Source organism: Equus asinus, chromosome 18 (assembly GCF_041296235.1).
Source record: "Equus asinus isolate D_3611 breed Donkey chromosome 18, EquAss-T2T_v2, whole genome shotgun sequence".
In the NCBI taxonomy this organism is placed as follows: domain Eukaryota; kingdom Metazoa; phylum Chordata; class Mammalia; order Perissodactyla; family Equidae; genus Equus; species Equus asinus.
The window spans coordinates 42018730-42034194 of record NC_091807.1 but is presented as its reverse complement, the minus strand read 5'-3'; the positions used below and the strand labels follow the sequence as shown (position 1 = coordinate 42034194).

Below are 15465 nucleotides of genomic sequence, written 5' to 3'. Positions count from 1 at the left end.
CAGCTAACCAGGAAGAACGGACAGCAGTGCCCACACCGTGAAGGAAGCCCGGCTCACGTCACCCCAGGCTTGTCGGCGGGCGCTGAGCCGTGACAGAGCAGCATGACACCTACCCTCAGCGCACAGCCCTTGAGCAGGTGGTGCTTCAGGGTCTTTTCCAGGTGGGACACAGCCCTGCACAACTCCACCTTCTCCTGAGTCGCTGCACCGAGGGCTTTCGTAAGGGAGTCGTTATCTTTCAGCAAGACTTCCACCAGCTGGATCTGTAGCTCTGCTGTCATTTTTTTCTTAAAAAGAAAAAAACAAAAATAAACGTGTAAGAAATTTTTCTGTTAAAAGGCATGCACATTGCTTGCGGTTTTCATTGTTCATTACTTTCAGGGGTTATGATTTTACATGTGTTTGGGGTTCAGTGAGAAGCTTGTGGGGCTGGGCAGAGCTGACCATCTATGGGAGAGGAAACAATAAAAGTCATCAAACTACATTTCTCTTCAATCCTCCATGAAATAGACTCTGCACAAAACTGGGCTGTATGAGCAAAGTAAACCTGTACCAGAGCCCAGCCCTCTGTCTAACAACAATGCAAACAGGCAGCATGGACGTGGTGGCCAGGGGCATCATATGTTCATCCCTGAACACAGGGTCCAATGAATAAGCTGCTTAAAACAGAGGTGTCATTCCCACATCTGAGTAACATTCAGCCCACGGCAGGCGCGGGCCACCAAGGAAGGCAGTGCTGTGGTGCCCAACAGATAAGCAGGCAGGATACACCACACCAACTGATTACACTGGGCAAGTGGGGTCAGAGGGTGAGCAGGGTCAGAGTCGAGAGCATGGTCAGAAGGGAAGTGGGGTCAGAGTTGAGAGTGGGGTCAAAGAGAGCAAGCCAGTCAGCTCTCATGCTGCCTAACACGTGTGCTGTTTTCACAGTAAACATCATGATTTCATGACTGTCACAGAACATTTATCAGGAATTTTTATCAGCAACCAAGACTCCTAAACACCTTCAGATGCAGCTGCCAGGGGCTCAGAATTTCACAGGAGGCCTCAGGAGTTCATCTCTGGCTCAGGCTCTCAACATGAGTGAGGAGGAAGAGGCTGGGCTGGAGCAGCCCTGGGGTGTCTGCCCTCCGAGCAGCACAGATCAGCACCCACCTGAGGGCACACCAGGCCTGTGGCAGCAGCAACAGAGAAAGTGCACATGAGTCCCTGACACCCACACAGGAGGAGGGGAGCCAGCAAAGTCACGCAGACTTCTAGGGGCGACACAGAGAGTCACCCATCCACATGTCACATGGGAGCCACCGGCTCACTCACCCACATGGCAAACTTTAAAACAGAAAAGGAGTTGAGGAAGGGAGGAACAAGCAGTCACAATAAAAGGAAACTCCACGACAGGGCAGGGTTGGGGGACCCGGGCAGTGGCCACGCCATCTCTCACCTGGGAGGAGCTGGACATGCTCAACTCAGACTTGAGTTCCTCTAACGTATGCAATAAAGATGTCACTGCTTTCTCATTTGATGTTGTCCAATCGCTAATTGTCCTGTAAAATAAATGAATGTTTAAAAGGTTCAGACAGATCTCATCTGACAGTTATCCAAAGACACAGAGAAAATCCATGCTGAAGAGATGAGAGGATGGGTCTGGACAGCCCCCAGGGAGAGTGAGGCATCCCCCAGGGTTCCAGAATGGCTGTTCATGGGCCACCGTGAACAGGCTTGTGCATTACTTCATTGAGCCGTGTTCTGTCCCCAGAGGGTGGGGCTGGGAGCCCCTCTACTGATGGTGGCAGGCGTGAGGCAGCACAGCCCCAGGGTGGATGGTCTGTGAAGCCCAGAAACCTCCAGCTACTGACCAGTGAGCACCAAGGCTCCCTCAGCACTCAGGCCTCCTATAGCGGCTTTCTGTTGGGATTCTCCGTTGGTTGTTAAAATACTGTCCTAAATAAAGCTGGCTTAGAGGCCATGCTGCTCCATGAATTAAACCCAATTACTGTGCAAACAGCAGGCCTGTATTTGCTGAAAAGGCAAACACTAATTTTTCTGTTCATACAAAACACCATGGGTCTTGGCTCCTCAACCACATGGACACATCCTGGTCACGTAAGCGGCAGTTCCAGGGTCTCGGGGAAGGCAGACACAGCACACCGTTGGCCACACGCCAGCGGCCCCTCTGGGTGGGGAACAATTGTAAAGGGACATGGGGAGAAGTGATCTAGAACAAACCTGGATTTTTTTCTCATATTAGAATGCAAAGAATACAATTTTGTCAACACCTTTCAGGAGAAAGCTGCCCGCTAATTCATCCAAACACATGGGAAAAGAGAGAGAGTCAGTTTCATTAAAACATGGACCTGAAATCAAAGACACGCTCAAACTTCAGAATTTTTCTTGCTACAGCAGGCGCATGATCACATGGTCCTAGTCAGTTCTAAGGAACTTACCTGTCTACAGTCTGGTTGATGAAGGTGGTCAGAAGCCCAGCAGCACAGAGCAGCTGCTGCCGAATCTTCTCCAGACCCTGCTGCTGCTCTCGGAGATGCTGGGACTCCGGGCAGAGGTGTGCAGCCTCCTTTGCCTCCAGCTCTCTCACCGTCTGCTGAAGCTGCGTGATCTTGTGCCCATCGCGCTGGCGCTGTAACTCCAATTCTCGCTGTTGTCAAGGGCAAGACCACAGAGAAGACTTTTGCACACGTTCCAGAGGCAGAAGACCATAGCCCAGCAGTACACATGGGCGCACCCCCCAGCACCAGGTCCCTGGGGGCGGGGGCTGCTCTACACACTGCCCTCCATCCAGACCCCTCAAACTAGGTCACCCAAAACCCTCCACACCAGGGGTTTCGGGTGTAACATGGATCACTCCAGACTTTCAGTGGTAAAGTTTTTATCTTTATTTTCGGAAACTATTAGGCTTTCACCAGGCCCAGGGTCGGCATGAGGGAAGAGGAGAGGAGCCTGCAACGCTGAGACAGGATGAAGCTTCGCAGGCCAAGTTCTGCTTCCCCACCCCCAACACACCAACACGTGCGTGCCAACACACGTGCACTCACACAAAACTTGCACACACATGCTGACGCACGGAGATAAGCACACAGGAACACGCTCCCACACACGAACAGTCATTTGAACACATGCACACCGTCAAGCTGGGGCAGCCGAGTCAGGGAAGGCCTCGACAAATGGAAACCTCCCCCCGTGTGAAATGCTCTTCACAACAGTGGTGCCTGGGAGAAACCAGCCGACAAGTGATAAGTGTGAGAAGGGCAGCAGGGGCGGGGAGAGCGCATGGCAGAGCCTCCACAGGTGAGGGGCCTCCTAGTGGGGAAATGAAGACGGAACAGGCAAGAGTCGTCCCCGTGACTGAAGTCACGCAGACAAGGCTCCACCATGTTGGGGAAAGAACCTCAGAAGCCAAGAACCCAGCTGAGCCTCCAACTCGGCGGCCTGTGCACAACACAGACCACGCGCTTTCTGGCTGCGCACCTTCTCAGGGATGCAGTTTACAGACTTGCCCTTGCTGACATCATCTCAGTTAATGCTCAGTTTTGTGAGGAAACGGGGACTGTTATTGATCTATTTTCCGGATGGAGAAAGTAAGACACGAGGGGACTGACAAGTTTATTTTGTTTAGAAAAGATGAAACTGGCCCTGAAATGACTACCTTGGGAGGTCTCGGCCACTATGACTAGAAAATGATTGTAGAATCCTGAACAAATTAACCATCTACAGTAAAAATAACACCAAAAGGGCTACATCACTTAAAAACACATATCAAGGTGCATCATGAAGAATAGTTATTAATTTAACTTAGAAAACATTTTCTTTGTCTTTATGTTTTTAAGCAATCAAGTTACCACTCATTTTTACCAAAAAAACCCCAAAATTAAATAAAAGGGTTTGGCTGAAAAGTTTCTATATGGTTTGGGGAAGTCCTCTGAGAAGAACATGAAGGCTACCAGACCCCTCTTCCCAAAGGAAAAAAGGCCAACACACACACACACGCACACACACACACAAGCTTGAACACATTCTAGGGGTCCTGAATCACCAAGGCCCACCCAGGAGCTTGATTCTACTCGCCTCCTTCACATACCAACTTGGGACCCCTTCCGGCCACACTCTGCTCACTCTGTCACCTCCAAACTATTCTTCCACTTTCCAAGATTGCTGGTGACAAAACACTAGGATTTTTAAGGTTGTTTACCAGAGCAAAAAGTATCAATCATTGCTGACACAAGCTACAATGTGGATGAACCTCAAAAACACCACAAAAAAAGCCAGACACAAAAGGCACTAGAGCGCATAATTCCATTTATGTGAAATGTCTGGAATAGGCAAATCCACAGAAACAGAAGGTAGATTAGTAGTTACTGGGGGCTGAAGAGGGAAATGGAGGGTATGGGGTTCTGTTTTGGGGTGATGAACATGTTCTGAAATTGGCTAGCGATGGCTGCACAACTCTTTGAATATACCAAAAACCACTGAATTGTGCAATTTAAATTGGTGAACTCCACAGTGTACAAACTCTATCTCCACAAAGCTGTTAAAAAATAGTACTCACATCCCTCATACAAACTTACAAAACTAATCTTATAGCATTTTGGAATCTGACTTATCCTTGTAACATTTAGAAACCTAGAGTTTCATTCTTAGAAACACACACACTTCTCGACGACTTCATGGCAAGCTAACCACTACAAAGACCAGGCCATTTGTTTTCCTTGGGTGTTTTAAAAAACTTTTTATAATTTCACAAAAAACAAAACAGAAAGCGCGAAGGTATTTTAAGGTTTTTAAAAACATTTTTCAAGAGGGGAAAATATCAATCCATGAGAAGACACAGGACATAATCTTCTCAGAAACAAAGGCTTCTGGTTTACATAAATAAGGCTCATGCAAAAAATAAAAGAGCGAACACTTCCCAATCCAACCTGTGAGGCCAAAACCATCCTGATGTCAAAATCAGACATGTCACAAGAAAAGAAAACTACAGACAAATATCCCTTATGAACATAGATGTAAAATCCTTAACAAAATACTAGCAAACTGAATCTAGCACTACACAAAAAAGAACTAGACACCAAAACCAAGTGTCATGCATCCCAAGAATGCAAGGATGGCCCAACATGTGAAAATCAACATTATACCCAAATCAACAGAACAAAGGACAAAAACCACAGATCTCAAAAGATCACTGAAAAGGCAAATTCAATGCTGTCTCATGATTAAAGATAAAAAAATGTTGAATAAACTAGGAATAGAAAAGAATTTCCTCTGATAAAGGGCATCTACAAAAGTCCCACAGCTACCATCACACTTAACTGTGAAAGACTGAAAGCTTCCCTTAAAATCGTTAACAAGACCAGGATGTCACCTCCCCACTTTCATTCAACGCTGCACTGTAAGTTCCATCCATGGCAGCTACTCAAGAGGAAACAAAAGGCATCCAGATGGGAAAGGAAGAGTCAAACTATGTCTATTTGTAGACGGTATGATCTTGTATATGGAACATCCCAAGGAATCCATTAAAAAAATATTGGAACTAATAAACAAGTTTAGCAAGGCTGCAGAATACAAGATCAATATATAAAAATCAACTGTATACACTAGCAATGAACAACCTGAAAATGAAATTAAAAAAATAACTCCATTTACAACAGCATCAAAAAATAATAAAATATTTAGGAATAGATTTAACAAAAGAAGTGCAAAGCTTGTCACCTGAAAGCAACAAAACAATCTTGAACAAGAACAAAGTTGGATGACTCATACTTCCTCATTTTGACCCTGCTACAAAGGGTAGCAACTGGAGTGTGCAGCGTGAAGAGACACACACAGCCAACAAGTCAGAACGGAGCCCGAACAAATCCCACGTCACACGGGACTGTCCTAACCCTCCGATGGCAATGCTGCTAAGGGCTGATATCTGGCTGACGGCGGCTCTCACCAGTCTCTCCTTGTCTCTCTGCCGCTGCTCCCATTTCTCCGCATCTGCTTGGCTCTGCCTCGTCTCTGCTCTTCTCCTCGTGGCCTTGCGTCCTTCTTGGTCTGCCACTCCCGCGTGTAACTGTTCTAACTCTGTCTGCAGCCATGCTGGCTTCTCCCCCTCTCTCTCCAGATAACATCTCAGCTGTGATTTTGGGGTCTGCAGGGCCTCCACAGTGGATCTCAGCGAGACACTTACCTCCTTCTCTTTCTGCAGCTCCTGACAGCGCTTATGAACCTCGGCCTCCAGCTGCCGCTGAGAGCGCATGGCTTGCTGCTGCACCTTCTCAAGCATTGCTTGCAGTTCCACCACACGGGCCTTCTCGTCCTTCAGCTTCCGCAGCAAAGCGTGATGCACCTGGGTCTCCTGGTGAGCACAGGCCTCCTGTGTTCTCCGGCTCAGCTGCTCCGTCAGGAGGCGCTCATGCTGTAAGGCCTCGGACAGCTCCAGCGAGCGGCCCTTCTCGACCTCCAGGCTCCTCTGCAGCTCGGAGAGCTGGCTCCGCTCCTGCGCCAGCAGCGCCTCACAGCGCGAGTACTCGATCTGCAGCTCCTTCTGAAGGTTGTCCTTTGCTGTTTGCTCATGTTTTAATGCAACACACAGTCGATTACTCTGAGCATATTGCTTCTCCAAAGATATTCTTAACTCCTATATCGGGGGAAAATAAAATCAAGAAGAAAAGTATCTAAATAGTTTTCCTGCCCAAGTTTCCAAGCAATTACACCTTTTGAAATTTATCCTATGGATAAAAGAAGTATGATCATTATTTTTTTAATCATGGATGAAATACTTTTTTGAAAGAAGCATTGAGTAAATGCACATACACATCCTGGATTCATTCTCCTTCCTTAGAATCACAACACGCAGGACACTCAAGAGCATACACATCCCGCACTGAACCTTGGTCTCTGTGCTGCTGAAGAAGCTTCACCCTCACCATGAACCGATGGTCAGCTGGTTCAGGACTACAGAGCACCTGCCAGACAAGCAGTCACATCACAGCCTCCACCCAGATGGAAGCCAGGTCACCACCATGTATCCCATGTGACCCAGGATAAACGTGAGGCTGCGCTCTGTGCAGGCGGGCAGCAGGGAGGCTGCATGCACCTTACAGAACCAAACGCTCAGAGACGATGAGAGTTGCGTGCCCGTCACGCTGTCTGTCACCACAAAGATACTATTATACCTGAAGATACAGCACTTGCTCACTGCCTCAAACCCTGTCACCTGGGCACACCATCACAGACAAGAATAATGGGCACGGAAGAGGACAACTGCTTCCTGGTTCTAGTCGCTACTAGCTGGGATGCGTGACCCGGGGCCCAGCCCTGCTGCCCAGTCACCTCCAGCGTCTTGGAGCTCTGGCCTTCCCTCTGCAGGTGCTGCAGCTGCTCCTCCTCCAGCTGGCTCTGCAGGGCACGTTCCTTCATGCGCTCGCTCTCCAGCTCCTGGAGCACGGCCTTCAGGTCGTTCTCCTTACTGTCCAGCACAGACCTGTGTGGGGAGACAGGCCGCCACACCCACGTCACAGAATGCTCAGAAAGGGAGGCCAGCACCCGGGGGCCAGGGGCTCCCAGGATGGGGAGGGCAGAGCCCTGTTGCCTCCTCGTGACCTGCACAAGTGCTCAATCCCCCCTCCCACTTTATTAACCCACGGGACCCGGTGCTCTTCTCTAATGTCCATTAAAACACCCAGCACACCAGAGGCTCCCTTTTACCTCAACACCAAGAAGAATGTGGCAAGAACTACATAACTCCCATTAGTTATTCAACACAAAGTCTGATGACCATGCAGGGGCAAGAAGGAGCTGCGTGTTGGTGACAGGCCATGTCCCGTACCTCAGCTGCAGGACCTCCTTCTGCACATCGTTGAGGGATGCTAACAGCCTCTCGTTGTCCTGCTTACACTCAGAGAGCTCAGATTTCAAATCTCTGACTGCATTCTGTTCCACCACCAGGAGCTTCCGAACATCGTTTGCTTTTTCTTGCTCTTCATTCAGGGTTTTCTGCAGGTCACTTGCTATACATTTCTCCTGTTCAACCTTATATGCCAGTAACTCAACTAAGAAAGAGATTAAAGAACATAAAATAGCATTATTCATGAGTCCAAAGTGGGCGTACGAATGATTCAACAAATTAAAAGCAAACTAGTCAAGGGATGTGGATGTGTTCATTTTGGGGGAAATGAAGTTTTGAGGACCTAGAGCCACTATTTCTGACAGAGTCAGGACAGTTGGGGACATGTTTCTTCACTGGCTTGGCGCCAGCTTCTCCATCAGGCACTGCACCAGGCCTTGCCCTCTTGGCTGGGGAGCACCCAGAGACACACAGGCAGAGAGTGGGCATGACCCATAGTGGCTGCATAGGCTACAGGACACGATGTGGCTCCCCAGGGGTAGCTTCTCAGGTCAGGGTGTCCCCAAAGGCAGAGTTCGGAGCTGGGACAAGATGGACCAGCAAATCCGAGGCCACTCAGAGCCCATCCTGCATGGTGCGGGGACACCAGATGTGACCACCCCCAGAGTCATCCTAGAACGTCAGCCCACTTGCCACTGCTATGCTAAATAGCACCTGACAGAGACAACTCCAGCCCAGACAGCTTCACTGGAGAATTCTTCCAAGACTTAAAAATAAACCCGGTTCTATACAAACTCTTCTGGAAAGCAAAAGGGGAGGAGACACATGCCAGTCCATCACGAGGCTGGTGATACTCCAACACTAAAAGCAAAAGAAAACTAGAGACCAGTATCCCTCATGAAAACAGGTGCAAAATGTGAGTAAATCTAGTCCAGACATGTACAGAGGGCAACAGACTAAGCAGGGTCCTGGCACGAACACAAGGCTGCTCACTGGACAGAACTGGTCCATCCTTCAGCATCCAAACTAGGAAGAGAAGCACTTGCTAGAGCAACAGAGAGCATCTGTGAAGATGCCATATTGAAGGGGAACAGATGGAGCACGTCCCCATGGCTGGAGCAGGCTGGACATCTGCCATGGGCTCTAGTCACCGTCAAGCTCAAGGGCCGTACCAGTGTGACTGGCAAGAAAAGGAGGCCGATGGGAAAGGGAAACATACAGTGTTTCTTACTCACAGATGACGTGAGTGTCTATAAAAATCCCCCAAAATCTAACTTAAATGTAGAAACCCATAATAGGTTGCTGAAGCTTAGTGGGAGCTCCAGAGACTCTCCCAGACATGGTCCTGCTGGTGCCCAGCACCCTTGCATCCACGCAGGCTCCCCTCATCCGCTGGGACCCTTGGCAAGGCCTCCACCCTGGCGGGGGCCCCTTCTCCACCCTGATGGGCCTCTCAGGGTCATTTTTACTCAGAGTTCTATGAACCCAGCCAGTGTTCTAACGCCGAGGCCGCCAGCTGCTGCAGCCGGGGACCTGGAGAGACCAAGACAGCACTCCTGCCACCAGATCCAGCACTGGGTGCGGGAGGGGCTCGTGAACCTGTGTGCCACCTTACCCATAGGGGGACATCAGGTGGGCATGTTTCTCAGGGCTGGGACACAAGGGGCAGCACCCACCCTGCCTGCGCAGCTGGTGCTCCTGCTGGCTCCCTCGGGCCTCCGCGCTGGTCAGAGCTGTGCACAGCTGCTGCAGCTTCTCCTGGTTCTGCAGGTGCGTCAGCCGCAGCTGGGCGCGCAGAGCCTGGATCTCTGACAGCAAGCTGCTCCTGTCAGACAGGCGCAGGTGCTCTAAGGACTTCTCCTGCAGGTCTCCCTGGGGGCAGGTGGGTGGAGGAAGAAGAGCAGAGTCAGACGGAACTTCACAGCCCCACAGAGGGCTCTGCCAGGGAGGAGTGCCCACCCAAATGGGAAAATGGGATGAGAAGCAAGCACACCCGGAGGGCTGGCAAAGGGCAGGCCAGTCAGGGTGCTTCCAGGGACAAGCGGCCCACCCTCTGCAAACTTGCGCCTTCAGCTTCACCGGTACAAGCATGGTGATTCTGAGTCTAGTCCCTGACCGGGGCTGAGAATGAACTCGCAGGAGGACACTCATGCAAATGCGTGGTGTGGGATGCGGACACGGTGGCCCCTGGGGACCCTCTGCTCCCACACACCTCTGCTCCAAGGCACCTTGGTCTTGCTTCCTGGGCCTTGCCTATGCCCGAGGGCACTCTGACCGCTGTAGACCCTCTGTCTGGACTTAGGAGGGAACCGGTGGAAACAAGACTCCCAGGGCCCTCGCAGCACTGACACCCTCCAACCTGAGCTCAGTGCTCAGAATCTTGGCTGGGACGCTTAGAATTGCTCTTTGGCTTTCAACTAAAGGCAAGTTATTTCCAGAACAGACTGTGGTTGTAAAGAAAGATAAACGCGTAGAATTTTCCAGTTTATGGAATTTACGTGTAAAAATGCAGTGTTAGACTTGGACTGAAGCAGAATTTCCTCCTCAGTCACTGCCATGTTCTGAGGTCAAGCGCAACGTGGAAACCAAAATTCATGTCAGAAGCAGGCTCTGTCACTCTCTCTACCAGTGGGGGCTCCGGGGTGCGAATGGAGGCAGTGCTCACCTGCTCTTGGACCACCTTCTCCAGCCTCTCCAACAGGCAGCTGCAGTCCCTGGGATCAGAGTCACCGACTCGGGGCTGCAGCTCAACTTTCAGCATCTCCCGTTCTTTTTCAAAGGCCTCCTGGATGACCCGCAGAAATTCTCCTCTCCAGTCAAGACACACATCGGCAGGTTCCTAAAATATTGGAACAAGGAGCTTGGTGTTCTTACAAATGCATCCTGCAGGTTAAACAGAAACCACCTGACACACCCATGACCATCCAGAGGCAAGGCGAGCCAAGGCTGCCATTGCAAGCAGAGAAATTACTGAAGAAGACGGTAAAATGAGATGGAGCAACATCGGCTCCCGCCACTGCACGGGGCCCTGGGTCTAGGGAACGCTCAAGGCTGTAAGTGGCACCGGAGCACGTGCCTGCACGGGGCTGGCTACCCTCTGGCCACCTGCTCTGAGCCGCCCACCTGCTTCCCTTGCAGGGTGGGGAAGCCTGGGCCACCCTCAGGGTCCTGCCCACTGCTCCCTCCACACCCTGTGGCCAGTTGGTCCCCGTGGACATGGTTCAGCTTGTGGCCCTTGCCTCCACACTGCCTCTCTCTCAGCCGCCCTGGATCCTTGGCCACAGAGTAGAGGCCGAGACCCTGTGGGCTCAGGCCCGACCCCTACACCCAGCTCCCCACTATGTGCCCCCAGCAGAGCTCTGCCATGCCCCCTCCTGCCCTGACTGGACCTAGAAGGTGCTGGCGCAGGGATGGTGCCCAGCGACTGTGAGTGAGGGGGTGCCTCCCTGCCCACTGCGGACCCACCGCAGTGGATCCGGTTCCCTCATTCTCACTTATTTGGCCGAGCAAGTCCCTCAAATTGGTCCATGCCCACTGCTTTTCTTTCACACGGAACACATCTGTACCTTCTCTCCCTTTTGGGGTGCTGGGGTCGGATGCCCCCTCAAAGCCGGCACTGCCTCCAATGGGCCCTGGCCTTCCCGTGGAAAGCACTCAATGGGGGCGCAGTGGGGCCCACGGTATTCGGACAAGGCCAATATGTGGTAGCTCTCGTCACACACCATCTGCAGCAAGGCCTGCAAGGGGACAGCATTTCAGAAAGAAGGAACAGCAGCTTGAAACCACTCATCCACTTGCTGACCTGCCACAACCCAGCAGCGCTCCCTGGCCGTGTGCATGGTGCCCGAATGGCTCCATGCCACAGAGCAGAGCCTGCTGTTGTAATGCGAGGCTTCCAGACGTTCCTACTCCACAACGTTCAGAGACCCCTGGAAACTGGTTTTGAAAGATTGAACTTCTGTGTAAACTACACCGAGGATGGCCCCACCTGCTCCCTCATGGTGGACCCTGACCCTCCCCTCAGCCTGGGTGAAGCTCAGGGCAGGGCCTCGGGCCTCCTTCAGTGCCAGGTCATGAAGACACCACGCACCACGCTGGCTCTCCTGGGCCCACAGCTGCCACGCTACAAGGAAGCCCAGGGAGCCACATGGGAGGCCTGTGCAAGGCCTTGGGGAGGAGGTACCTGCAGATGGCACCAGGCCGGCTACTGACCACTCCAGCCCTCCAGTGGTCGCAGTGGGGCCCAGACATGGGCAGCAGAGAAGCAGTGGCCAAGGCGCCCTGTGGGAATCCCTGCCCGTGGGGTTTGTGAGCACAGGAACGGATCCTTCGCACTACGGGGGACTTGGAGTGTAGTTACAAACCAATGGGAATCAGGACATGCATACCGGCCATCTGTGCCCTGCCCACGGGGGCTAAGAGAGCATGGTGGCAGCTTCCCCAGAACTATCCTCACGGGGGAGCTGGTGCTACAACACATACAGAGTCCAAAGGAACTGCAATTGTCCTCACCCTATCTGCAAAGACTTGCGCAAGGGGCACATTAGGCTTAAAACTCTGAGGAAAAACAAAACAACTAATAAATGTCCCAAACAGGGAAATGTAAAAAGAGCAATGAAGAGCCCTATGATAGAATCTAATTAGCTAACTAGAAATAGGTTTTGCTGTAATTCTAATTATGGATCAACAAAAGCAAAATATTAAAAGTGCTAGAAACCAAACTACATATTATGTTTAATTATCTTTAACAATCTAAAACAATTTCACTTTAAAAACAATTTGTTTGATATAAAATGGATGCAAATTACAGCCCCTGTGGGTATGGAGGAACAGAGATCAGGTAGGGCAGGCGGGAGCAGGTCGCAGGTGAGACCACAGGCCCTGCCTCCCCATTGCACCTGCTGCCCGTCCTCTGTCCAGAGAGGGCCGACAGGAAAAATGAGGGAAAGCAGGAATGCTCTTGCTGCAATGATGGCCACTGTCTAGTCTTTAAATAGAAACATCAAAGCCTAAGTATAAAGAATTATGATTAACCACCAAATTTATTCCTTAAAAATTAGGATTTCTTCTACTATTAGGTTGCTTATATTGGAAACACTAACAGAAACATTGTCTTTGATATTTTATGTCATGTAAAAAATTGAGAAATGCAAAACAATTTTTTTAAGCTAGAAAAATATTACTCCAATTTCAATTCTTAAAGGAGTAAGATAAAGTTTTATTCTGAACACAATTTCAGAGGTTTTACTTAAAATTGTTTGCTTGGGAATACTTGTACTATTTGCTCACGATAGTGGCACTACATCATTTACTTATTCAGCCAAATGTATGTCAATGCTTTTGCCATAAAACGATTTGCCAAAGTGGGAAGAGAAAAGAAAACCTATACAAAGTTCCACAAAGACTCTGCCTTCTGGGTGGGGGAGGTGAACTACCCACGTGGTGGTAAGTGTTTCATAATATACACGTTACTGATAATCACGTTGTGTACTTTAAACTTATACAACGTCATATGTCAGTTAAAGCAGGGAAAATTTTTTATTTTATTTTATTTTTTTAAGAAAGATTAGCCCTGAGCTAACATCTGCCGCCAATCCTCCTCTTTTTGCTGAGGAAGACTGGCCCTGAGCTAACCTCCCTGCTCATCTTCCTCTACTTTATATGTGGGACGCCTACCACAGCATGGCTTGCCAAGCGGTGCCATGTCTGCACCCGGGATCTGAACCAGGGAACCCTGGGGCACCAAAGCGGAACGTGTGAACTTAGCTGTGCCACTGGGCTGCCCCTGGAAAACTGTTTTTTTAATTCTGCCTTCCAAGTTAAATTCCAGGATGCTGCGTGTGGCATCCCTCCTCCTTTGTCCGAGGAGAGGCCAGCTCCAATACCACAGCGCCCACAGCCTCAGCTCCTCCAGGACTGCAGCATGACAGTCAACGGCAACCTGCTCTGTGACCCAGGAGAGGGCCACGAGCTCCAGGCACCTGGGCCACAGGAGCCCAGCCCTTCAGGAGGGCTGAGGGCAAGCTGTATGGTGGCCAGGCGATCACATCTGCCAAAGAGGGGAGGGAGGGTCTTCTTGGGGGATTGGGGGATGTGCTTCTGGAAAAGAGGCTCAGAAGAAGCATCGGGCCCGTCCCCGTGAGACACCCAGCAATGCCGCAGCCTTCCTGCCACCTGAGGACAGCCGGCCGATGGCAGAAGGGAGGAACGAGTGAGCATGGGCACGCTGTGCCATGCTGGGTGTGCACCTGGAGCCACCCCGCCCAGAAACTTTTGGCCTGGAGCAGTAATACGTGCTGTGCCATTTGAGCTGGCTAGGTCAGGGCTGAGACTGCCCGTCAAAATCTCCCAGGTCACTGTACAAGCCGAGCAAGACAGTCTTCCTTCTCAAGGGCCAACTTAAGGAAATGTAAAGAAAGGGCAAGGAACCAGAACCATCTGCTAAACAGACTCTGGAAGGCGCCTCTTGAGCAGCACACTCTGACAGCGAGGCTGGGCGGGGTCGCCGATGTGACCCCACAGCCAGGCGCCTACAGAGTAGTGACCCTGCCACCTTGACACGCACCGTTCTCTGTGCTCTGCGGGTGGCAGTTGACATTCGCGGTGGCCACTTGCCTGTACGTAGGGGCTTGGCAGGGCAGCCCTGGTCCCAAGCACACCCCTAAGTCAGCTCAGGAAAGGCCAAAGGTCAATCTCCAGAATAAATGTCAAACCACGATCCCTTCCCAAACGAGGGTCAGGGGTTCTGACACCTGAACTAGCATCGAGACAATTAAGTCCAGCCTTGCTGCTCAGGATTCACTACAGCACCTGCGCCTGCAGACCACGCACTGGGCTCTGATGGGCACCGCTGGAAGAGCTGGTCACCCCCTCGGGGACCGCCGCACCTCAGGCTTCCGCGGCCCCCACAGGCCTGCTGTGCCAGGGTGTCACTGGGACCCCTGTCTCCTCACAACAGCAGCTTACCTCCTTCCAGAGACACTCACGTAAGGCACGAAGTTAGAGCAGAGCTGCAGCAGATGGAGCTGTGCGAGCAGAGCGTGACTATCATACAACACGACCCACACCCACGGTGCGGTTTTAAGTAGGCCAGAGACAGAGGCCCATAGACCCAGCCTGCCCTGCTCCCTGTTGGCCATTACCTTCACTTGCTTCGGGTGGACTTCCTTCTCCCTCATGGCTTCTAGTGGCCGTCGGAACCTTCTAGAGGCAGGAGGAGGCGCTGGAGGACCAGCAGTGGGAGTTTTGAGTCTTTCTGAACCTTGGTTTAGGATCTCTCCAAACCCCGAGCCATCACCTAAAAACAGCACAAAGTCAGGTCCAAAATTGCAATTCTCCCAGGGTATGCTCTGCAAAGAGCAGTGGGGGCGGTCAGATCCCTGCTTCCCAGGCAAGCATGGCCCTGAGATGCCCAGGAGAGCTACGGCTGTGGCTCCTCTCACTGAAGAAAACATCAGTGAACCACCAAAGATGGCAAAAATACTTTTATAAAAAATGCAAGTTGAGAACTACACACATTAAGAAAATGAATATTTTGCATGTTTAATACATTAACGTCCATGATTTGAACATAAAACTACAGATCTCAGTTCACTCTCAGAGACGACTATACAGAGCGACTG

At 51.0% G+C, this 15465-nt stretch overlaps 1 protein-coding gene across 30 annotated transcripts in view; it reads right to left on the bottom strand.

Annotated features, from left to right (window-relative positions):
• The window catches only part of PCNT (pericentrin), a 148638-nt gene that overhangs the window by 11744 nt on the left and 121429 nt on the right, over positions 1-15465 (bottom strand). For 24 of the 30 annotated variants that reach the window (XM_044751091.2, XM_070489098.1, XM_044751094.2 and 21 more), the window contains 10 exons: positions 14986-15140; positions 11410-11580; positions 10509-10682; positions 9520-9715; positions 7826-8048; positions 7330-7480; positions 5948-6634; positions 2445-2653; positions 1442-1544; positions 114-287 (listed from right to left, as the gene is read on the bottom strand). In XM_044751091.2, coding sequence (XP_044607026.2) covers positions 114-287; positions 1442-1544; positions 2445-2653; positions 5948-6634; positions 7330-7480; positions 7826-8048; positions 9520-9715; positions 10509-10682; positions 11410-11580; positions 14986-15140 — 2243 coding nt within the window. The remainder of the gene's footprint in view (positions 1-113; positions 288-1441; positions 1545-2444; positions 2654-5947; positions 6635-7329; positions 7481-7825; positions 8049-9519; positions 9716-10508; positions 10683-11409; positions 11581-14985; positions 15141-15465) is intronic. The other 6 variants (XM_044751101.2, XM_070489108.1, XM_044751104.2 and 3 more) reach the window with 3 other exon arrangements.